This window comes from Thermobia domestica, chromosome 7 (genome assembly GCF_964235325.1).
Source record: "Thermobia domestica chromosome 7, izTheDome1.hap1.1, whole genome shotgun sequence".
In the NCBI taxonomy this organism is placed as follows: domain Eukaryota; kingdom Metazoa; phylum Arthropoda; class Insecta; order Zygentoma; family Lepismatidae; genus Thermobia; species Thermobia domestica.
Window position 1 is genome coordinate 285,829,710 of NC_137460.1, and position 25,650 is coordinate 285,855,359.

General features: G+C 37.7%; 1 protein-coding gene across 1 annotated transcript in view; it reads left to right on the forward strand.

The window, feature by feature from the left end:
- Window positions 1-16,719, forward strand: part of LOC145690994 (uncharacterized) — a 51,499-nt gene extending 34,780 nt beyond the window's left edge. The window contains exon 2 of the mRNA XM_081766470.1: window positions 13,726-16,719. Within this exon, the coding sequence (XP_081622596.1) occupies window positions 13,726-15,238 (1,513 nt within the window). The 3' untranslated portion in view covers window positions 15,239-16,719. The remainder of the gene's footprint in view (window positions 1-13,725) is intronic.
- The last annotated feature ends 8,931 nt before the right edge of the window (window positions 16,720-25,650 follow it).

A 25,650-nucleotide genomic window follows, 5' to 3' on the forward strand; every position in this document is an offset into this window, starting at 1 on the left:
ATATTTTTCTTGTGCCTCATTAAGAGGCTTATATAGACTTCTCTTTTGGCATCTGATAGCATAATAAGGGAAAGGATAATTAAGTTTGTTCTTCTTGTATATGATTAGGCAATTATCTTTTGAATCATCGTCTGTATATGGTGCTGCTATTTTTTTAAGCCCTTGTTCTTAAGACTTAACTTTTCCGTCTGTATTTCTATATCTTGCATTCGTGTTTGGAGTAATTCGTTGTTAACTCTATATTGCTTAAAGTCTTGGATGAAATAGTCTTCGATAATATCATAACACTTATTGTAAAAATATTTAGATAACAAAAAGGCAACAGCTAGAAATATTTCTTGTGTACATAAGTTCCACATATGATTAAGGTTGCTTCTTTGTCTCCTCCTTTTATTAGGTATGTGGAAGAGCAATTCCTATAATTAGAGGAGTTGGTTAATTCTAGCTCATAGTATCTTATTAATTCTTGTGACTTTATTTTTTAACCAATTATCAAACGTCTTACCCCCATCTTGACACAACTTAGTAGCAATGAAGTATCTTGTACTCTTATCCACAATCAATTTAAAATCTCCAAAAATAGCATACCAATAAATGTCTTTAATCTGTTCGTAACAAATAACGTTTAAACTATCCATAGTACTCCTATTTATTGTTTAGAAAATATTTTTTAACATTATTACGTTACTAGCTAGTTTTACTGTATAAGGTGAGTTTTTGAAGTGGCCCGAATTCGGTCCACTTAGTTTGTTATTGTAATATTCTAATATTTCATTTGAACCTTTATTTTCTAACTTTTTAAAAATCTTCTACCTCCCATTGCACACAATTTAGTAGCATTGAAGTAACCTGTGTTCTTATCTATAATCAGTTTAAAATCACCAAAGATACCATACCAATATCTTTAGTCTGTTCCTAACATATCTCATTCAAACTTTGATCCATACTAACCTATTATGGTTATTATTCCATAAAAATAATATTTAAATTTATACTACAACATTACTTTTATCTATCCAGCTATTATGTGAATCATCAAATACTAACCATTTAACGTATGCTTTGTCACCTTTCTTTCTCAACACCTCCACTAAGTATTCATCTTTATGTTTCGTCTTTAATAGTTCTGGTTCGTAAAATCTACCTTGCACATCCTCTTCTTCTAAAGCTTTAATTCTATACGTAGGTGCATTAGATGGTATAACTTCGCTAATAACCAGTGTTGGGCAAAATCAATTGAAATCAATTGCAATTGATCAATCAATTGAAAGTAATTGCTCTGAAAATCAATTGCAATTGATTTCAATTGCAATTGATTTCAATTTGTAATTGACAATTAATTTCAATTGCAATTGAATTCAATCATAAAATTTGCAATGAAATTTTCGTCAATTGTTAATTGTTAATTGGTCACCAGGCAATTGAAACTTTTAATTGTTAATTGTCAATTGCAAATGGTGCAATTGAAACATTTAATTGTTAATTGCAATTGACAATTGAAACTTGTAATTGTTAATTGTAATTGTTAATTGCAATTGAAATCAGCAATTAAAACTGAAGATAAGAAGATGTGTGTGTATTGTGTTGTCCACTTGTTACTGTTTTACATATTTCAAATAAGGTACTTATAAGAAATGCTGGATACCTACCATCCCTTCCCCCCCCCCATGGGAAGAAAGCCGGGAAACTAAGTATTTTTTTAAAATATATTATATTTATGGTTCTATCCCCCTCGAAAGAACTCTATATGCCCGTCATGCATACAATAGGAATGGGCACCAACGAGTTCGAGCGAGTTTTCTTTAAAACTCGACTCGACTCGAACAAGACATCTTTGAGCTCGACTTGAGATCTCGGCTCGAAAAAATTCCCCCAACTCGACTCGAATTCGGATCGAGTTTCCAGTCGAGTCGAGCCAATTCGAGCTAAATTCTTTGTGTAGTTCCAAGTACTACTATCTTCAAGTATCCTATATAGACAATATAATTATCAATGATACTACTACTACTACTATAATTAATTATCATTATAACACCGTGTACCTGTATAAACATGGAATATAGGCGGTTTGTATCGGAATACTAAAAATTAGTTGACTGTTGATCTCGGTCGTCAAGAAATCTTCAGGAGGCAAGGACATCGGTCACGAAGTTCTTAGTTTGAGTTCAGGAGGAGCAAGTATTCGGGCTCAAGCCAAAAATTATTAAAAGTTATGGGACTCCAGCCAAACACGTTCAAAACTGCTCGACCCGGGTTTAGGGTTCTCAACAGTTCAAGCGGCTCGCTCACAGCTTATTCACTTATCGAGCCGAACCGAGAAGTGAGCCGAACCAACAGCTCATCCAACCGAGCCAGCTCGAGCCGATGGCTCACACGAGCCGAGCCGAACCGAGCTGATTGCTTACCCCAACCGAGCCGGTTCGAGCCATCGGCTCAGTTAAGCTGACTCGAACCCAGCCTATGGACTCGTTTCAACGGAGCCGGTTGAAGCCATTGGCTCAATTGAGCCCAGTCGGTAACTCGTCTTTACCGAGCCGGTTCAAGCCATTGGCTCAATTGAGCCCAGTCGATGGATAATCCCAACCAAGCCAGCTCAAGCTGTACGCTCAGTTGAACCGAACCAGGCCGGTTGACATCACTATTTCGGTTGGGCTTCTACTTTGGCTAAAAAATTGGACCGTGCAGTTCTCAGCCTTGATGGTAAGAACTGCAAAAAATGATATGAAGTCTTTAGTTTTACGTCCCACGCTTATGCCGGTTAGGCTAAAGGAGACAGTGATGATGGGAAATGAATGAAATGAAGAAACTGGGAGGAAGCGGGAGAACCCCGAGAAAATCCACGAGCACGGTGTTTGTCCACCACAAAGTCCAAACTGCGCGAGCTGGGATCTAAACAGGGACCTCAAGACCGGAGGTGAACACTGTACCACTGACCCACCGCGCCCCCTGGTAAGAACTACAGTATATACTTATATTGGTGCTCACGGCATCATTAACTTGTTCCACCACCAACGAATTTCGAGGTACTTTGTTTTGCATCTTTTGTGTCGCTTTGTGTGCCTATTCCCACATTTTGTGCATCACCGGAAGTGGATCAAAATGGGCCTACAAATATGGCGGAACACATTATTGCTCTTCCGCCACCAATTAATTTCGAGATCGTTTCCTTGACATCGTTTTGTGCCGTTTTGTGCGTCTACTTCCGTTTTGTACGTCGTGGGATGTGGGTTAAAATGAATCCCCAAGGTGGGACGAAAACGATCAAGAGTTCCGCCACTATTAAATCTCGAGGTCGTTAATTTCACATCGCGTACCCTTTTGTACGTCTATTTCGACGTTTTGTGCGTCACTGGAAGATGGTCAAAATGGGCCTCGAAGGTGGGACGAAAATGACCCACTGCTCCGCCACTACCGAATTTCGAGGTCCTTCCTTTCGTATCGACTACTGAATTTTCGTGTTGTTTCGTGCCCCCATTTCCACGTTTCGTGCGTCACCAGAAGTGGGTCAAAATGGGCTTCCAAGATAGGACGAAAATGACCCACTGTTCCGCCACTATCGAATTTCGAGGTCGTTAATTTCACATCGCGTACCCTTTTGTGCGCCTATTTCGACATTTTGTGCGTCACTGGAAGACGGTCAAAATGGGCCTCGAAAGTGGGATGAAAATGACCAAGAGTTCCGCCACTACTGAATTTCGAATCCTTCCTTTTGCATCGACTAGTTGATTTTCGTGCCGTTTCGTGCCCTTATTTCCACGTTTTATGCGTCACCTGAAGTGGGTCAAAATGGTCTTCCAAGATGGGACGAAAATGACCAAGAGTTCCGCTACTATCGAATTTCAGCGTCGTTAATTTCACATTGCATACCGTTTTGTGCGCGTATTTCGACGTTTTGTGCGTCACTGGAAGACGGTCAAAATGGGCCTCGAAGGTGGGACGAAAATGACCCACTGCTCCGCCACTATACCTACCGAATTTCGTGGTCCTTCCTTTCGCGTCGACTAGTGAATGTTTCGTGCCCTTTATTTTCACGTTTTGCGCGTCTCCAGAAGTGTGTGAAAATGGACCTCCAAAGTGTGACCAAAATGACCCATTGTTCCGACACTGTTGAATTTCTAGGTCGTTTCTTTCGCATCGTTTAGTGATTATTTTTTAAAAAGTTTTCTGTGTCTACTTCCTCGTCTTGTGCGTCACCGGAAATGAGTTAAACGGGCCTTTAAAGTGGGAGTTAAATGGCTCACTATTCCGCCACCACTATTCGGAGTTGGTTCTTTCGCATCATTTAGTGTGTATTTTGTACCGTTCTGTTCGCCTACTTCCACGTTTTGAGCATCACCAGAAATGCGTCAAAATGGTCCATCAATGTGTGAGAAAATAGAGCCATTGTTCCGCCACTATCGAATTTGGGGGGTCGTTTCTTTCGCATCGTACAGTGCCTGCTTTGTACCGTTTTGTGCTCCTATTTCCACTTTAGTGCGACAACAAAAATGGGTCAAAATGGCCTACAAGTATAGCGGAATAACTTAATGCTGTTCCGTCACCATCAAATGAGGTCGTTTCCTTCACATTTTTTATAAATGATTTGTGTCGCTTTGTGCATCAGTGGGAGAGGGTCAAAATGGACCTTGAAAGTGGAATGAATAAGTCTTTCTCTGCCATATTTGTAGGTCGCCTTTGACCCACTTTCATTGGCCTCCAAAACGTGAAAGTATGTGCAGAAACGGTATAAATATGCACTAAACAATGCGAAAAAAGCGGCCTTGAAATTCGATACTGGTGGGAGAGTGGATCAGTTTTCTTCCCACATTGAATGCCCATTTTGACCCACTACCATTGAATCAGAAAACGTGGAAATAGGCTTACAAAACGGTAGAAAATACGCACAAGACTATGTGAAGGAAACGACCTCGAAATCGTTCCTGACGGAACAGCATTAACTTGTTCCGCCATATTTGTAGGATAACATTGACCCATTTCCGGTGACGCAGAAAACGAGGAAATAGGCGCACAAAACGACACAAAAATGGAAATTTAGCTTAATTATATGGAAATTTTAAGTTTGTAAGCCTAATTATTTGGAAAATTTTATACATTTTTCCTTTATGTTGGTCTACTTTACGTTGATTTGGGACTTTTAAATTTTATTCATTTTTCCACTGAAAAGTATGTATAATTCAACAAGTTGATTTGATTTTGAGTTGATTTGGGGGTTTAATGTCCCGGTCAGCAGCGAGGCTATATGAGACATGGACCTACTGATTAACGTGGAATCCGAACCACATGAGCTCCCGCCGGGAATCGAACCCGGGTCTTCCACGCCAAAGGCGCGTACGCTAACCGCCTAGCCACGGAGGAGCTCTATAATTCAACAACGAAATAATTATTAGTTATAATTATAATAATTATCTATATAATTGAATTCATTGTAATTTGGTCCATAACAAACACTTTACCATTTCGTACTAGCTGTTATACCCGTTCTTCGAACGGATCAGATAAAATATCAATGTATTTATAAACAAACTGAACAACGGGAGAACAATTAAGAAACATTTCTAACATTGGATATATTTTGTGTGAATACATATCCAACAACATATATGTGTTTTCATTGGGAAGGCCGATGGGGGCTGAATTTGAACGTAAACACTATCGGGGGTTTCACTATAGGTCTGAGCAACCCCGATAAATATGGATTCGACACAAATTCTAGTACTTTTACATGTCCCGGTGAACGCCCCCTCAGACCCCCTTGGTTCGTATTGTGAAAAAATCTCCTCTGGCCCCCACTAACCCCCAACTAATACCGCGAAAACTATGAATGTGACACTAACATCTGCCATTTTCTACTATTTTTTACATATGCCGGTAAAAGTCCCTATAATCCTCTGGTTCCAATTTTGAAAAAAAAACAATGCCTCTGGCCCGCAGCCGATTGGGGCTGTATTTGGAAGTCAACGCCTGTGGAAGTATCACCATTCATCTCAGCGACAGCGAAAACTATGGATTTGACACTAATATCGGTAACTTTCCATTATTTTTACATGTCTCGCAATTCCCCAGCCCCGGTGACTCCCGGCCCGCATAGAATGGTAGCTAAATTTGAAAATCATCGCTAACGAAAGTATCACCATTGATCTCAGCCTCCGCGAAAACTACGGATTTGACATCGGTCATTGTGGATTATTTTTACATGTCTCATGATCCCCGTTATAATGCCCCCGTTTCTTATCTGATGGGGGCTAAATGTGAAAGTAAACGCGGTCTTGAGTTTCACCAATGAGCTCAGCTACCCCGAAAACTATGAATTTGACATTAATATCGGTCATTTTCGATTATTTTTTTACATGTCTCGGAATTCCCCCCTCTGGTGACCCAAGGCCCGCATACAACAATGGATGAATTTGAAAGTTATTGCTAATGGTAGTGTCACCATTGATATCAGCAACCGCGAAAACTATGGATTTGACACTAATATCGGCATTTTGGATTACTTGTACGTTTCGGCATTCCCCCCCTTCCCCCGTTGACCCACGGCCCGTAGCCGAATACGGTGAATTTGGAAGTTAATGCGATCGGAGTTTCACCATTGATCTCAGCGACCGCGAAAACTATGAAATCGACACTGATATCGTTCTACTTTTACATGTCCCGGTAAACGCCCCCCTGAGACCCCTGGTTCGATTTTTTTCGAAAAAGCTTTGCCTTGGTGTGGGACCTGGACCAAAGTATCTTTGACCAAAATTTGGTAACTCTCGGTCTACTTGTCTGGTCCCCAGGCCGGTCCCGGTAAACGTCCCCTGGAGACCCCCTAGTAAGGAATTAAAAAAAAACTCTTCGTCTTGGTCTTGGGCCTAGACCAATCTACCCGTGACCAAATTTTGAAAAGTTTCGGTCCACTCGTCTCGTCCACAGGTCGCACAAAGATAGACACCCGAACAAACTCTATTTATATTAGAAAGGTCAGATCTGCCGTTATTGTATTAGTGCGGTGCTTGAGCTATTGATCGTAAAAATTCAAACTCCGATGAGTGATAATTTTATATGCTTGTTTTATTACAAGTTTAAACTCTTTAGTCAGTAGAGAAGAGGGCGTGAATCATGGGTCAGAGTTGATGACAATGGGTTTTGGTGGGTCTGTGGGTCACAGTGGGTAAGAGTGGTTTATGGTGGGTGGTGGGTCAGTGTGGGTCACGGTGGGTCGTGGGTCACGACGGGTGGTGAGTCAATTGGTCATGGCTAAAGTTTTCATTGCCCCACGCCCTCTCTGAACTACAGTGTTGAAAATTAATCAGTAAAAATCAATTGCAATTGATCAATCAATTGAAAGTAATTGCTGTGGAAATCAATTGCAATTGAATCAATTGCCAATTAATTTCAATTGCAATTGAATTACAGAATTCAATTGCAATTACTTTCCACTGCAATTACTTTCAATCAATTGATCAATTGCCGTTGATTCTCCTTTTTTAATGGCCAACTGCAATTAACAATTAACCATTACTTATTTCAATTGTTAATTGCAATTAACAATTAAATTTACAGATTAATTGTTAATTGTTAATTCAATTGAAATTTGCCCAACACTGCTAATAACAAATACTTCTGTTGACCAATTAGGTGTATATCCTTTTTCAAATAACCCTTACGATTTACTTATTTGCTTATTCTTTTTATTCACTTCTATAGGCTTTAAACCAATGGTTCTATGCATACGATTATTATACTTGTTAACTAGTGTTGGTAATATTTCTATCCATTTATAATCTCCTTGTGTTGTAAATTTTTCCACATGTTTTGTTTAAGAGTTCTATTGAATCTCTCAACAACAGAAGCTTTCTTACCCCAATAGGTTGAGTAATGATTAATCTTATTTTCCTCCATCACCTTCTTAAATTCTTTATTGTAAAACTCTTTGCCTTGATCAGTTTGTAAGTTACTAGGTTTTCCCGTTCTTAATATGGATTCAAATGCTTCTGTAACATTTTTACCGCTCTTATCTTTAACAGGAACAGCAAAAGCATATTTCGTAAACACATCTATAATCGTTAGCAAATACTTATACCCTTTGTTTAACTTGGAGATACCTTTTCACATGCCACTATGCATTTCCACAAGATCTGCTTGCCATAAATCATCTATACCTTTAACAATAACATTTAACCTAGGATAATTCTTTCCGGAACGTTTGTGAATTTCTTCTATAATGTCTTCTCTAATACCTTTACCTTGTTCGAGTCAATCTTTCTTTTTAACGAATTACGATTTAGTAACACCACATACTGAACCAATACCTTTCTTACTATATCTTCCATTCTGTTTTTTTTTCTATTCTAATAGTGTTTTTCTTCGTATCTGTTGATTTCTTACACTTAACACAATACATCCGGTTTATTATATAGAAATTTAAAATTCATCATTACCTAATACTACCCTCCTAACATTATCATTATCACTTGATTCGTTTTCGTATTCATCTTCATCCTCTCTTTCTACATACATAATAAGCATTAATGATTTGCCTTGTTTCAAATCAGAATTTTTGGATGGTCTAATTGTTAACTGATCATTGATATTAAAGTGTAATGGAAAAATTTCAAATAGAATGTCATTTAAAAATGTGTCTATAAGTTATGAATTGAAACTTGATTCTGTATGTATTAACTACTTCTATAAAGAAATTTGTAGGCAGCAGCTAAATTATATACACAAATGACTGGTTTCTCAACATCATCTTTTGCCAATCGACATGGTAATTCTACAGTTTCTTTTTGTGTAAACTCTTCGTTTGCTTATTCAAGCTGCTCTAATGTTACAAGATCTTGTTTATCGATAGCATTAGATACATTAACCAATCATTTATTCTTAAAATCAACCCAGGATGTATAATTTGACGTAAAAACTTCTTTTTTACTTTTAATGTTAGGTGTAAGTTTTAGATGTAAGTATTTTATGATTTTAAATGTCATGAAAGCCTATGCGCAAAGCACCCTGCCCAATCTCACCCTACTGAATCTGTGCTGGTCAAAGATATTTCCAAAATGGGTTGGCGTAGAGTTTGGCCCAGGGGTTAGGTTATTACACTACTGTTCTTTACTCAAAGAAAGGGTGTAACTTCGAAAGGGTGTTGTGATAAAGACACACTCTACTTAGGTTCTGTTCGATTTTCACATTATCCAGTAGCTGACACCTTTTTCCTATCTTTTCTTTGCATAGTATCTCATAACTCAATTCGTCCCTATATAGGGTTAAAAGAATTTATTTTCATTTCCGTAACTTCAGTATGTTTATTTACATTGCTGTAGGACGTAATATTGAGGTCTGAAATATTCAATAATAATAATAATAATAATAATAATAATAATAATAATAATAATAATAATAATAATAATATAGGTAACAATTTCCGTATGAGGACACATTGTATTAAAATCTGTAAAATCGCCCTTAGCGTTAGCCAGAAGTTACAAAATAGTCGGGATTAGAGAGAAGTGTCAGGATCAACAGGACATACCCTCCCAAACGTCCCTACAACTAGCTAAATGTTATAACGGAAAGTTTCCCTAGTACTAGTTAAACGTTATAACGGAAAGTTTCGAGGCAAATTTCGTTTAGAAAGTATGGATTCTGAACTCACAAGAGCCGTAAGAAAATTTGTTTTTAAGTAATGGTTATGCCGGCTAAGCTACAGAACACGTCGATGATGAGAATGAAAGAAATATTGAAATAAAGAAAGTTCGAGGAAGCAGAACACGGAGGAAACCTATACACACGTTGTTTGTTCAGCACAATGCATACTAGGCGGGAGCTAGGTGGAACAGGTTGTACCATTAAATTTACAACACTTCAATAATAATAATAATAATAATGCTATTAAAAGTTTATAGTTGCACTAAAATTCGACAAAACTTACTTAAACGTAGGGGTTTCGAGGAAGGGTACAGCTACTCTAATTTAAACGAAAGCTTTCTGCTAATATTTCGTGTAGAAAATATTCTACTTTACGTTTCCAGGAAAATAACTGTAATAGAAAGACCTGAATATAATTGAACACTAAAGCTTGCAATAAACTAACGTGTGGAGTTTGCAGATGTAATTATAAAAGCCTTGCTACAAAAATATATACACAGACCATAAATCAGTGAGCTCTGAAGTACAAAGTAGCAAAATAATATATAAGATTCAGTCTACATAGCAATTGTTGCTTAAAGAGTGCCATATACTATTTCTAGAATCGAGATAAGACGAGAAATGTTTACGATACTTTTCGTCTCGTCTCGATTCTCATCTCCAAAGCATGACGATAGAGAGAGTTAGCCTTGTCCCGTCTGGAATTAAAATGTTAAGTCTCACCTCGAATTTGTTTCGTTTGTTTTTAGAATCGAGATGAGAAATTCATCTTTTCATGGGCAACGTTACACAAAACCAATTTTTTTTTTGATTTCTGCTTGTAATGGTATGACCTGAGCGATAATAAATTTTTAATTTTTAAATATTTTTCAGGATAATATATATTATCACTATTATTATTCCTGAAAATTTGATAGTTGAAGTGTGGAAACAAACGAGTATTTATTTATTTATTTATTTATGTATTTATGACTTCTTTTACGTGGCGAAGTTAAGGATCTGCAGCCTTCTCCGAGCACTTAACCACGTTAATACATTATATATATTTAAAAAAACACAAATATATAGAAAATATTAACAATTACAAAAGAAAAGTATTGAATCACATAAAAAAACAATATACAACTTAATTTAAAAAAATGGTTAAGCACTTCAAAAAACAAAAATTGAAAAATAATATTCAATAGGGGAAACAAAAATAACATGGAGAAACCAAAAATTGCATATTGCATATAGCAGTACTAGAGGTATGAATAAGCTGTACAAATTAACATAGGTTACCTATTGGTTGTGTGTTCATATGTGTGTTATTAATAATCTGGTAAAACGAAGATGCCTCATGTGCTACCAGTGTCCTTATCTTTACTTAAGATAAGGGAATATACCGATTTTTTTTTTTTTTTTAATTTGGCGACTGTGGAAACCTTGTGTATTAATTGAGGTAAACTGTTCCAGAGGCGTGTAGTACTTACTGTGAAGGATTTTGAGTATGAATCAGAATTGTGACTGGGGATGGAGAGCAAGAAATTATCTTGTGATCTTGTGCTTCTAGTATGAAAATCTCATAAATATAAAAATCTACATGCTAGATACGATCGTTCTGACGTAGTAAGTATTTTGTACAATAGGGTAAGATTATGTAAATTTCTTCTTCCGACTAACGTCAGCCATGACAGTTTTTTATAAAAAGATGTGAGATGTTCCCTGTAAGTTATATTGAAAATAAATCTATTGCAGGCATTTTGCACTCTTTGCAAGCGCTTTGATTGATTTTCTGTTAGATCAGAATAGACTGAGTCGCAATAGTCAAGATGTAGGAACACCAGTACCTTGACAAGTTTGATCTTCAAAGATATTGGTAAGAAAATTCTTAGTCGATTTAACGTATGTAGGGCACCAAACGCTCTCTTGCAAACTCCATTTATTTGATCTGACCAGGAGAGATTTTGATTTATTATGACTCCGAAATTTTTGGCAGCTGTAGAGAATGGAATAGCAGTATTGGACAATATTATATTTGGGAGCTGATAGATATTAATAGAAGAAAGAATTCTTGGGGAGCCAATTAAGATGCACTGCGATTTTGTTGCATTTAATTTTAACCCATGAGCCGTAGACCAGTCGCTGATTTTGTTTAGCTCAGTATTTATTTTCTCAATCGCATTATTAATATCTTGTTGGAGAAAAGAAGCATATAACTGAAAATCATCAGCGTAAATATGGTATTTACAATAGGTGAGAATTTCTGGGAGATCATTAATGTAAAGGGCAAAGAGAAGGGGACATAGTACGCTACCCTGCGACACTCTACTGTTGATACAATGCCATGCCGATATGTGATCCTGATTGATCACTACTCTTTGTTTACGTTCGTGAAGGTAAGAATGAAACCATTTAAGCACTGATTCAGAAAAATTAAACAATAATGAAAATTTTTTAAGTAATATGTCAAAATCAAAGGTTTGAAATGCCTTACTATAGTCAAGTAGAGTAAGGAGCGTCAGTTTTCTGTTATAAATAGCCGATCTTATATCCTCCGTTATGTTTACTAGTACAGTGCATGTGCTATGATTACTTCGAAAACCAGATTGAATTGTATCCAATAAATTATTTGTTGTTAAGTATTCCCGAATTTGATCATTTACAATATATTCAAAAACGGTTGAAAGCTCGGGAAGGACACTGATTGGACGATAGTCTGCAATATTATCAGCGTTGTTCTTTTTTGGAAGTGGGGGGACCTTAGCAAGTTTCCATACTGTGGGAAAAGTACTGTTGCAAGAGAGTAATTAAAAATGTCAGTGATAGGATTAAGTACATGCAGTAGAATTTTCCTGACCGTGGTTATTGAAATATCTATACCAGTGGCTTTAGATTTAATTCTTTGGATCGCTTTTAATACATGTGCAGTCTGTACATGAGAAGACGAGAACAGAGAGTTAATTTCCGAAGCTACAATATTATTCATTGTTTGCAGTTTCGTGGAGGCTGGTACCATACAGGTTTGACAGAAAAAAAGTGTTCAATTCATCTGGCGTATAGTTAACAGCGTTCTTGGCTATGTTTCTCCCAACACCTAATATTTTAGCCATTTCCAAAGAACTGCTCTATTATTTTGGAATTCAAGTATTTAATAGGCAAAGCGCCGTTTTGCCTTCCTTACTTCTTGAGTGCAACGGTTTCTTAACCTCCTATTGTTTTCGAATTTCGTATTAGGATTTATGGTGCTATCACTGGAAGGATCACTATTTTTAACATATCTCCTGTATGCTCTATAAGCTTTATCTCCGCACCATTAACGAACGTAAGTCATCGGTTTAGCATGGTGATGGGTGTTGCGAAACACGTTTCTTAACTACAGGGGCGTGTCTATCATAGAAATTTATTATTAAAGAATTATTATAGAAGTATTCAAATATTTGAATGTGATAATGCGTGTGTTATCGCTGGTCAACCAGCATCAACATTCCTAAACTACAAAAAAAAAAAGAAAAAAAAAATGCTCGACGTGTATTCGATCGAAATGTTCCAGATTACTGGCCAATCGCCTAGACCACTGAACTACAATCACTACGCTGTAAATGATTCGTCTTTAGTCTGGTTACTTTAAGTTTCTCTGCCTCACCTTGGAAAGTTGTATATTATTTTTTTTCTTCGTTTCAAAATGTCTTTCGTATTCCTCTTATGATGATATAAGTGAATGATTTTCGGTAGGATTTATTTTAATAAGTTCAGTTGTTCTTAAACCTTTGATACGCAAGTTTGTTTTTTCTCCACATGAAACTACAGATAAGACAGATTTAATTCTCGTACTGTGTATTTGTTTCAAAGCAGCCACGGTCAAGGAGTTATGACAGCCACGGTATAAACGATGGCTCAATTTGATATATTGAAACAAACTACAGCATCTTATTTTAAGAATAGAAAGATATGGAAACTACTCAGTGGTACTCCATTTCATATTTGTACAATATTTCATGTAATAAAAAAATTTGAGTGTAATTTTATCATGAAATAAAGAGAATGATTATTTTTTTTGTTGCTACTTAATCATTATCTCCATTCACATTTCCTTATTTGTTGAATTTGTTACAGGCGCGATAACGTATTACCATTCCACGGAGAAGACGATACGTGTATTACTATAAAGGAAACCATTTCTCATTCAGATGAGGAATCTCATACTTCGATGCAGTTTGGCAAGGGGTTTCATCCATCACTTTTGTCAAGGCATATTCTAGCACAGGAGAGTGAAAAGCGTCATACCTACCGAGAGAGTGAAAAACATTTTAGTCAAAGTTCAACTTTGTCAAGCAATAACTTAGTGCACACAGGTCAAAAATTCCACATCTGCCGCGTATGTGGAATGGAATTTAGTGTATGTTCATGTTTGGCTACGCACATGTTAAATCGTACAGGAGTAAGGTTACACACATGCCAAGAGTGTGGTAAGTCATTTACTCGACGTTCAGATATGGCTAGACACATGTTAATCCACACAGGAGAAAAACCTCACACGTGCGAAGAGTGTGGTAAGGCATTTAAACAACGTTCCAATTTGTCTTCTCACCTGTTGATCCACTCGGGACAAACTCCTCACGCGTGCCAAGAGTGTGGTAAGGGATTTAAACGACGTTCTGATTTGGCAAAACACACGTTAATCCACACAGGAGAAAAACCTCACACGTGCGAAAAGTGTGGTAAATCATTTAAACAACGTTCTACTTTGTCTTCACACCTGTTGATTCACTCAGGAGAAAAACCTCACACCTGCCAAGAGTGTGGTAAGGCATTTTATCATCGTTCCAATTTGTCTTCACACCTGTCAATCCACACAGGAGAAAAACCTCACACGTGCCAGGAGTGTGGTAAGGGATTTACTGTACGTTCACATTTGGCTACACACCTGTCCTCCCACACAGGAGTAAAACCTCACACGTGCCACGAGTGTGGTAAGGGATTTAGTATACGTGCAAATTTGGCTACACACCTGTCAATCCACACAGGAGAAAAACCTCACACGTGCTACGAGTGTGGTAAGGGATTTAGTGTACGTTCACATTTGGCTAGACACATGTTAATCCACACAGGGGAAAGACCATACACGTGCCAAGAGTGTGGTAAGGGATTTAGTGTACGTTCACTTTTGGGTATACACATGTTAATCCACACAGGAGAAAGACCATACACGTGCCAAGAGTGTGGTAAGGGATTTAGTGTACGTTCACGTTTGGCTACACACACCTTAATACACGCAGGAGAAAAAGCTTACACATGCAACGAGTGTGGCAAATCATTTACTCGACGTTGCAGTTTGGCTAGACACATGTTAATCCACACAGGAGAAAGACCATACACGTGCCAAGAGTGTGGTAAGGGATTTAGTGTACGTTCACGTTTGGCTACACACACGTTAATCCACACTGGGGAAAAACCTTACACATGTAACGAGTGTGGTAAATCATTTAATCAACGCTCCAGTTTGTCTACACACCTGTCAATCCACACAGGAGAAAGACCTCACACGTGTAGAGAGTGTGGTAAGCGATTTAGTGTACGTTCACATATGGCTAGACACATGTTAATACACGCAGGAGAAAAACCTTAGACATGCAACGAGTGTTGTAAATCATTTAATCGACGTTCCAGTTTGGCTTCACACATATTAATCCACACTGGAGAAAGACCACACACGTGCCAAGAGTGTGTTAAGGGCTTTTGTGTACGTTCACATTTGGCTAGACACATGTTAATCCACACATGAGAAAAACCTTACACATGCAGCGAGTGTGGTAAGTCATTTAATCGACGTTCCAGTTTGGCCTCACACAGTAGTAAAGCATCACACGTACCAAGAGTGTGGTGAGGGATTTAAACATCGTGCAACTTTTGTTACACACGTTAATTCACAAAAGATATAAAGCTCACACTTGCCAAAGTGTGGTTAAGTATTTAAATGAAATTCAGAGTTGGCTACACGCATTTTAATTCACACCCGATCCAAAATCTCACACGTGCCAAAACCCTGGAATGGTATTTATTCAACGTTCATACGTGTTAAGCCAAATAGGACGTAAATCTCACACATGGAAAATGTTGTAGATGATTTAGTCTACGCTCAATCCTTGCAAGGCATTTCAATACACAAGTGACAAACCAAAGAGATGCATAGAACGTAGCCTCCTATTTACTCAAGGTTCACATTGAGCAAGAAATTGTTAATCCACAAAAAACAAGAGACTCACACGCGCGGAGTGTAGAAATACATTTACTGGCTAATCGTATCTTAAAACACATAGTTCACTAACGACAGATATGCGAAGGAAGTTCAATATGATTTAGTTTAGAATCAGCTTTGGCAAGACATGTAAATAGACATGGCATATAGAAAAAAATTTGGCAGAAATATTATATGCACGATAAATACACTGCTAAAGAGGTCTACAACAGAATTAAATATTAAAGGAGTCAGACCACATTAAGCCCTTCAAATGTACCTGCCCTTTGGAATGGAATGTAAGTTGTGAAGGACAAATTGTTAAGTCCGTATTCTGGGGACAGATGTTAAAGGAAATTGGTTCCGCCTCTACTCCACGAATAGCTCTTCTGCTTTGCCGCCACAGTGATTGCTGCATAGTGTAAAGGTGCCTGACGCCGACGAAGATTCAAATGACGATTTCGCAAAGGAACATTCATGTAGAGATAAGAATTCCAAATATAGTCCATGAGAGTTCTTGTATGTCAGGGAGTTAAAGGCAACAAGTTTAAGCGACATCCATAGTGTGGGCGCACCTTCCTCATCAGCTACAAGTGTAGATCCTTTCTGGACTACTGGACTACTTCTGAACACTAGGACTTTCTGGACCATCTGCATTTTGCTGCATCTTGCTTGTCGATACATGGTTGCGCAGTTCCCGCTTTTACGACAATTTTTCATGCACTTGGCAGAAAGTTTTATGCAATTTGAAGATAAGACGCGATCATAAACTCAAGTCTTTGTCCCTTTTACAGGGGTTAAATTTTGCGTTAAAATCGTATTAAGGTTGTATGTGTCAAAAAATGACTAACTAATAATATTGAAAACGATTACATTCCATTTGTTGTCGTCTTTGATTTCAAAGCGAGATTAATAGCATTTTTATCCAAAGTGTTAATGACTTTACCGGAATTCGTGGTGTTTTGCGAAAAGAGGGTCTGTACCAAAATTTCGACGCAAATATCTTCTACTCTTTTCCGTCCACAGTCGTTTCTCAAGCGCGGGATGATGATATAAGGTGAATGTGCATGTGGGTTGATAAAAATGAAGTTCGAAGCTATGTTTCGCATTCCTTACTTATTCTCTTGTATACTTAGAAGTTTTTGAGTATACTGACTAACCAACTTTTCACTCGTTTTATAAGAAAAGTTGTTAATCAGGTTTTAAATTTTATTCAAAAACGTTCAGTTTACCTTATAAAAATCTGGTACTGTAAGACAACGTCACACCTATCAAAACGAACCAGCATAGAAAGTTTTACACCATTGTATTAATATATCGGTATTTCAACACTTTTCTATAAATTTTAAAGCGTGATCCTGTAAAATCAAGCAATAATGAGTTAGCAACTTCTGATTTGAGTGCTTCATATAGTTCGCGTTCAAGCTTGCAAGACAAATTTTAATATACACAAGTGGAAAACTTCACATATACGAAGAGTTTGGAATACTACTTGGTCTATACTCAAGTTCTGGAAGGATATTTTAATACACAGATGAAACTCTCACACATATGACAACACACAGGCGAAAAGAAGATTTATATGGAGCTCACGTTTTACAATGCACAAGAGAAAACATACTATTAAATACTAAGGAAAAAACTAAAGCGTTCTACGTGAGTAGAAAGGGCTTAATTAAAGTTTCTATTTCCCAACAGATTATTAATACAGATGGGGAGTAACTGCTCAGTCAAGACTATGAATAACGGTATAATCGAAGTTCAATTTTGAGGAAACATGCTATCTCATACAGGTCAAAGATGTCTGTGCATAATTGTGAAAAGCGTTTACATGAAGTTTATATTTTGTTAGTGGAAAGACATTGTAAGATATGTGAAACTAATTACTAAAACATCATGTTTGTACATAAAAAGTATATTCAATTTACACACGTGATAAAATATACAAATGCGAAACATCTTAGTTATCAAAAGTGCGATAAAATTCGTTCAATATTACGTATCAATCTCACGTACTGCCAATTCAGGTTTCCGCTCGCGACGACGGTAATTCGGCCGTGATTGATTATTCACATTTTTCAGCATTGTGCATGATGCAAAAAGTATGTTTTGGAGCATTTAGGTTTAGTAAATCAAGACAAATCATTGTTGACCAAACGTATAAGTTTAATTAAACTATAATACTGTTAAATATAAGTGAAAACACTGTACAAAACACAAAATAACAGATTCGAACCTAACCAATATCCATGTCAGTGAGCTTGTTGTGCTAATGCTGATATTTATTGCAGAGAGCAGTAATGATTGAATGCTTTTTGCATATGTTTTTCCACAATATGTAGACTCAAGGCGGGTTCAAAGTTAATCAACATCCACTTCACTGCTCTCTTTCTGAGGTTGCTTGCATGTATTGCAAGTAGTGATAATTGTTGACTGCAATCTGAACATGTATTTTCCACAATCATTACATTCAAGGCGAGTTCTGTTGCTTTCCCTTGACCTGCAGGTGTAGCAAATATCTCTTCGGATTGGTTACACTGCTTCATCATCAGTAGTTAGTTTTCTGTATTATGCTAAGCACACCAGCAATTTTTTTTTCAAAGTTGATATTTTACGATGAGCTTTCAGGTTTTCGTTTATTAATTCTAATGCTAACACGTATAGATATGGGTTTGTAATATTTTTTAGGTTAGGGCAGTTAAAAATGAAACAGCGGATGAAAAATAATGAAACTTTTAATTACAATTTTATGTAAATGAGAAACAAAGAATCACGTTTTGGCTCCCTCTGACGGCAGATTGGCCGTCCACCCTCCACTACCAACTTTGGGATTGTACTGAACGGGAAGTAATGCATTTGATAATTTTCTCGCAGGGGATTGATATGTTTAGAGTAGCGAGATATTGCTTTTGCATGACACATTACTTTCTAATCCACATTTACAAATGGAAGAGAATCGGGCTGTTTTCCAAGAACAGGGAAAACAGGTTTCCCTGAAACATCTATTAAAAATGAGCGAAAGTGGAAAAGAAATAATGTATGTTTTCGAATACAGAAAGGTCCAGCTTATATTGTCCTGGCCAGAGGCTTTCAGGCCGGAGTGAAAATAAGAGTAACTCATACTCTGGGGGAGTGATAGATAAATGAGATAAGGTGGACGAGTAAACGGATTGAACAGGGAGGTACGTCGATTATGCAGTTGAGAGTTTATTAAAATGTTCTGTTCTTCCCTCAATTTGTGCACCTGATATAACATTGTACTATAAAAGACTTATGCTAGAAGTTTTAGATCTAGGTCTGATAAGAAACCAAAGTTGTTTAGTGTTGCTGATGCTGGTGTCTTTTTTTTTAAGATATAATCTAGGTGTTTGCTGCATCTCAATAGCTTTTTTGTATTAAGTGGTATATTAGAAATTATTTTAAGATATGTATTCATTTGGAAATGCACACCACAATTCCCAAAGTTTTTTTTTTATTTGGTAATGTGTAGCGACTCTGTTCGCCGTGCCTCATTGGAAATTTCATTGTTTTTACTTTTTTGAACAGTAGAAGGTATTTATTGTTGCATTAAAAACATGAGGGAAAGAATCCTCTGCCTCGTCTATAGTTCAATTTAGTAAAAGTGTCCACTGTATCACCTATTGCACTTTACAAATTTCACCCAAAGGGGCCTTCCTTCAATCAGGTACAATCTTTCTTTTTGAGTTGGATTGCTGGCTTCCGGGATTGGGGTAAGATAGGGAACGGGCAACTCGCGGTCTCGGAGAAGGAACTCTTTATATGAGATGACAGATTATATCAGAAAAATAGACATGACATAATTTAAGCTGCTATTTTTACGCGCGTTATGAAAATCGTACAATCCCAAGTCGAGTACTTGAGTAGAATGTTCAACAAAGGAATGTCATTTGTGTGATGTTATCCCATGTTTACTGTAGTTCCATATGTAAGCCCAAGATATATTCACCAAAATGAAGAATTTTGTCACCCTGTGACAACATTTGGAAATGATTCGTGGCATGTTTCAATTAAACTTGAGGACTGTTCGTATATTGTCTGCAGAAACACCGGACGGAGTTTGTTTTGGATAGACTTACTTGGGCTCAAATAATTTCACACTCACGTACGAGATCATTCTGTGCTCTGTTGCCCTATTTATTTTAATACTACAAACAATCCGCCCCTGTGGTCTTGCGGTCGTTTATCTATGTAGAGAATTGGTTGAGAAAAGGCATTCCACTGTTCCTTACCAATACTTTCAGACACGTTTCAATTACCACTAGACAGCCATATTCCAGCAACTAACTAATATTCATACCACAGTCCGTAAAATTGATTATAATGCATTGTACATTTAGATAGTATAGTTTAAACGTGGTTTTGTTCACTGCACTTTTGATCAGCATTCTTCTGTACATCACCACATTAAACGCAGAATATGGAGCACCTGACGGCACACTTCTCTAGCGTGGGATCACGTTGTTCTAGTCACTCTCATTCTTTTCTTGCCATCTGGGTTGAACATTGTAAATTATATTATTTCAGTGTCCTGTAGCAATAAGTGAAAACGGTATATCACTGCATTGCCAGCTGGAGATATTGTCAAACGCAGACTCTAGCCGTAACCTTACTACTGGGTTCACAATGGAAATGAAAAAGCACAGAAATAGCACAAATATTTTTCCCGAAGAAGGAGCACGAACTTTAACTTTTCTACGGTTTGATGCCATTTTTTTTAACTTTATGCATAGACTATCCTAAGTACATACAAAGATTTCGTATTGCAAAATTTAATACACAGATTTACGGTGCGGATAGCCGCATGATCCATAATTTATCAAAATCTTTTGATCCTCTAACCAAAAGTTTTCCAAAGAGCTTTCCTTTTTCGATTACCTAGTCCTACTCTGGAGCTATACCAGTGCATAACTTTCCCCATATTACAGTACGATATCGAAAAACTAAATCTCACCTATATCAGCAAACGCTTCCAAACTCAGCACCCTTTATTCATACAATATCTATTACCTCACTTTAGATCCTAGACGAAATCGCTATCAGCATACCCCTTGTCCCTAATGTTTACGCCCTGTTAGTACATTTTACCCTCGTGACATTCATTGTTCTTAACCCTACAGTGGTAACGTGAAAGAAAATTTCATGAATGGTAACACTTTGCTTTCTGGACCCAGGACCATTTTTACTTGATAAGATATGAACTAGGATTTAAATTTCTATTATATTTACAATATTAAATACAAACACCAGATAGTGGATACGCTTTAAGCGAAACTGTACATTCACTTTATTGAAGCAATATCTTTCTTGTTATAATTAAGTTCGATACCTATGTGACTATTTTATTGCTTAAATACCAGCACTCAAAATAAAATATTTATTAACTAGAAAGACGTAAACAAGGATTTCTCCTAATAGGGGTGTATTACACATAAGTAAACTCATTATGTTCACTGTTAACTCATTATATTCCATATCGAATAGGCGAGACGTCACGAGAAACTAATCAATTTCTTTATATTCATAAACTATTAGCATTTGGCAACCACACTCTTCAAAACGTTCATCTTTTGCACAACCATGAATATTATACGTTAGCACGCAGCTCGCAACATTCTTCACTTCGATTTTCACGCCACTTACAATGGTTCGTACGTGCAATTTCATGTATCTTCACTCGAAATATATATATTTAACTTCATAGTGATCATATATACCTAGGTATTTGACTATGACTTTTATTTCTATTTCTCAACATTCTCTTCTACTTACTTCATAAACTCATATTTGAACAATTATTATACGAGGAAAAATTTCACACATTGCTTATCAGTAAAACGCATCACACTTCCAAATTTAATTGCAAATTTACCGGCTATCAACTCATTCGACACGGTAAGAAGCTTCCGACTCGACGCGCCACCAGCGCCGTGAAAATAGTATTTTATCCTTACACATGGTATAGTATTGACTCTCCATCTAATATTACAGAACATCTAATCATAACTATTTATTACAGATCTTTATGTGTCACAATGACAGTCATCTACGTTCGACCAGGTCGTCCTGTTCCCCTCCCATTCCAATATATTTCAAATAATTTCCGACATTACCTGATCTCTTCCAATATTAACATCCATAGCCGCTCAGACCGAGAAAAAACAGCTTTTAACAATTTTATCCCTGCCTCCACTACATGCTTCATTCACCCATTACTAAAACCAATCCGTTCCTGATCTAACACTACTCCTGACATAGTGATCACATGGTCTCTCGCCCACAGTATTTTCATCTACATTCTAGATCCTCTGAAGAGTTAACATGTGCCCATTACACTCACTCAAAAAGTTTCCACTACTTCTTCTTCCGTCTGAGCACGTCCTCTGCTAATATTTCGCTACTAAACTTACTAAACTCATACACTGTCAGCGACCTATCCTCCTTTTACTAAAGTGAATTCAACCCTTTGAATACAAAAACTGGGTCAATTTGGCCCAGATGATCTTTTATAAAGAATATCAAAAAGAGATAGTGGGCTAATATTTTTGGTATTCTTCCATTAGCAACCATTTTTACATTTGGAAATCATTTCAGTAGAATTCATATATAAAAAAATACCCCCAAAAATGGCAGAAAGTGTAGCTGGGTCATTTTCACCCAGTTTTGGATACCCCGCGGCACGGCCCACAAAAATATATCGTTTTATTATTATTATTATTATTATTATTATTATTATTATTATTATTATTATTATTTTGCCAATTTAATGAAACCTGGAATAATCACTTCTCCGTTCTACCGAGCTTTGATTCGGGTAAGAGTAATAGTAAATATTATTTTATGAAACTCCTTTTTTCCCCACTCTTTCCCACGTCCACACGTTACTACATATTTCCTTCTCAGCAATTGTTATATTTTGGTTCAGTTCCCTAAAATATCTGGTTTTATTTTTAGCAAGACACGTGATTCTTCACCCCTTAAAAGTACATAGGTTGGATAAAAAGTACTGGCAACCCTGCCGGCACGCGCCAGTCTAGTGACGGAGAACCACGAGGTGGCAGCACCGGAGAAGACAATCTCAGTTGAGGAACTTAGGTGAGTGGGAACGCTGTTGAGTCAGTCAGTCAACGAGAGCAGTGGCGTCAAATTGGTATCGCGAGTGGAAGCGCTCTAAACACAATGTTCACTAAACGTGAACAGCGTTCGTGGATCAAAATTGAAGTGGCACGTGGTCGTAGTGCACGAGAATGTTTTCAGGGACTGCGGAAAGCCTGTGGTGATACAGCGTTGACATACCTCACCGTAGCTCGATGGGTTAAAGTGTTTCGCGAAGGCAGGCAGAACGTGTAAGACCGACAATGTTCTGGACGACCTCCAGTGGACAACATGACAATTCAGCTCCTTGCATCCTTGCTGGACGTGGATAGACGGTGTACTGCGCGTGAGTTATCGGCAGAGGTTGGGGTGTGCCATAAAACTGTGCTTCACATTTTGAACGACATCCTTGGTTTTCGCAAATTTGCAGCATATTGGGTTCGACATGTCATTACCGAGGTGCAGAAATGGTACCGATATGCACTGGCACAAGAATTGCTCGACCGCCACCAGAGGGAGGGTGACAATTGCTTGGGCAGGATCGTTACCATTGATGAAACCTGGGTTCGATCCTAGGAACCATATTTGAAGCGCCAATCCAACGAATGGAAGCATCCCGGTCCCCCTCGGCCAAAGACTGTGCGCCCTAGTCAGGGACTAGTGAAGGTGATGTTGATAGTGGCGTATGATGTCCAAGGGGTTATCCTGCACCATGCTGTACCAGCAGGGCAGACTGTGAATGCGCCATATTACTGTACGTTCTTGCAACACCATCTGCGTCCCACACTTCGGAAAAAGAGACCTGGTCTTTTGGCATGGACATCAATCATTTTGCACGACAATGCACGCTGTCACACAGCTACTGCCGTGACGGACCTTTTACGTGCCTGGAACTGGGAGATTCTGGAATTTCCACCATATTCGCCGGATATGAGTCCGTGCGACTATGACCTGTTTTCCAAGATGAAGCAACCACTTCGCGGACAACGATACAACACCAGACAGGCCATCCTCAATGCCGTAGGGCGGTCGCTGCGAGACATAGCCAGAGTACAACGTGCTGACGGAGTACGGCGCCTTCCATACGTGTGGCAGAAGGTTGTGGACATGGGAGTGATTACATTGAAGGAATGTAGAACGTATTTTCCCTTCTAATACAGACATTTGTAAATTATAACAATTGTGTCATTACTTTTTATCCATCCCTTGTATGTAATCTGTCACAAGCTTGTCTGCAAAGCGCATTGCACCAGCAAACCGCTCTGTAAGGACTGTCAGGTGTAATCAAAATACAGTGTGTGACAGAATTTATTCCTAACAAAGCGTATTTCTATGTATAAATCTCTAATGTTACAGTACTATAATTCAGGTATTGTTTGAAAGAATCAAAAGCCGCCACTGACAGTGTATACAGCGTATGAAATTTACTGTAAGAAGCACGAATGTGTCAAAATAACCCACGCTTAGTACTTTACCTAACATTTTAGGTTTGGTTCTCTAAGGGTTAATCCACTCTAATCTCTACCACCAATCATTCAACTCGCAATTGAGTTTTCATCCCTCAAACCGCATATATATCACCTCATCATCGTAAAATAACTCCCACAAAATATTCAGTTATTTCCATACGCTGATGATACAGCTTTTTTTGCAATTTGCAGTATTATACACTAAGTAAACAACGCCTTACAACCAATAATACAGACGTTTGGTCTGTGGTGCAATAAATGGCTACTAAAATCCAATGCTGCTAAAACCCAAACTACAGCATTTCTGGCCCCTAAGAAACGCTCCAGATTTCACAGTAATTCACTTTCATCACTGTTAATGACAACTGTTTTACAATCTCCAAAACTGTTAATACGTAAGACTCACCATAGATAGACACCTCAGATGGAAGACTTATGTCCAGGACATCAATAGAAAGGCATACATTTGACTCAATCTATTAAAACGACTTCCTGGCACAATCTGGAGTAGTTCTACAAACCTACTCTTAAACACTTATGTAGTCTTCCTTCGACCTGTGATTAGTTACGGCCATACCGTTAGGTCTCGGCAGCTACCCCTTTTTTTTTATCAAAAACTTAAGGTTCTCGAACATCGCACACTCATAATTCTATACATCAATCTCCTGAGCTCTATGCTCGCGTGACTTTTCCATACATATGTTTCCATGTAGAAAAGCTTTGCCTCAAATACTTCCGGAACGCTCCATCCTCATCGTCCACTCCTCTGTGATACCATCAACGCTCATATTTATTTTTATATCGTTCACAGCATCAGTCATTCTACCTCTTTTTCCTCTTTACAATGTATCATTATTCCTTACCACCGAATCATCAAGATCTTCCCCTCATCAGAAAGTTTCTTCTCTATCACCCTCCGCACAATATCATACAATCATATTCTACACAATAATTCCTTTGTCACTAACAGAGCTACCCATCCCTTTGAATAATGCTTGAAGAAGTCCCCGAGGGATAAGAATATCCTATATTCGTCATTTTACAATATATTATAGTTTCTCTCGTCCAAACGCACCTCGTCTCATAGATTTCACTCAACAACGTAATATGATGAAATGTTAATCCAAATATGTTCATCATGATGTCCATAATTCATTGTACAATTTCCTTTCTCCACCATCATTATAATTACGATTGTAAAGATCGTAATGCCCTATTTAC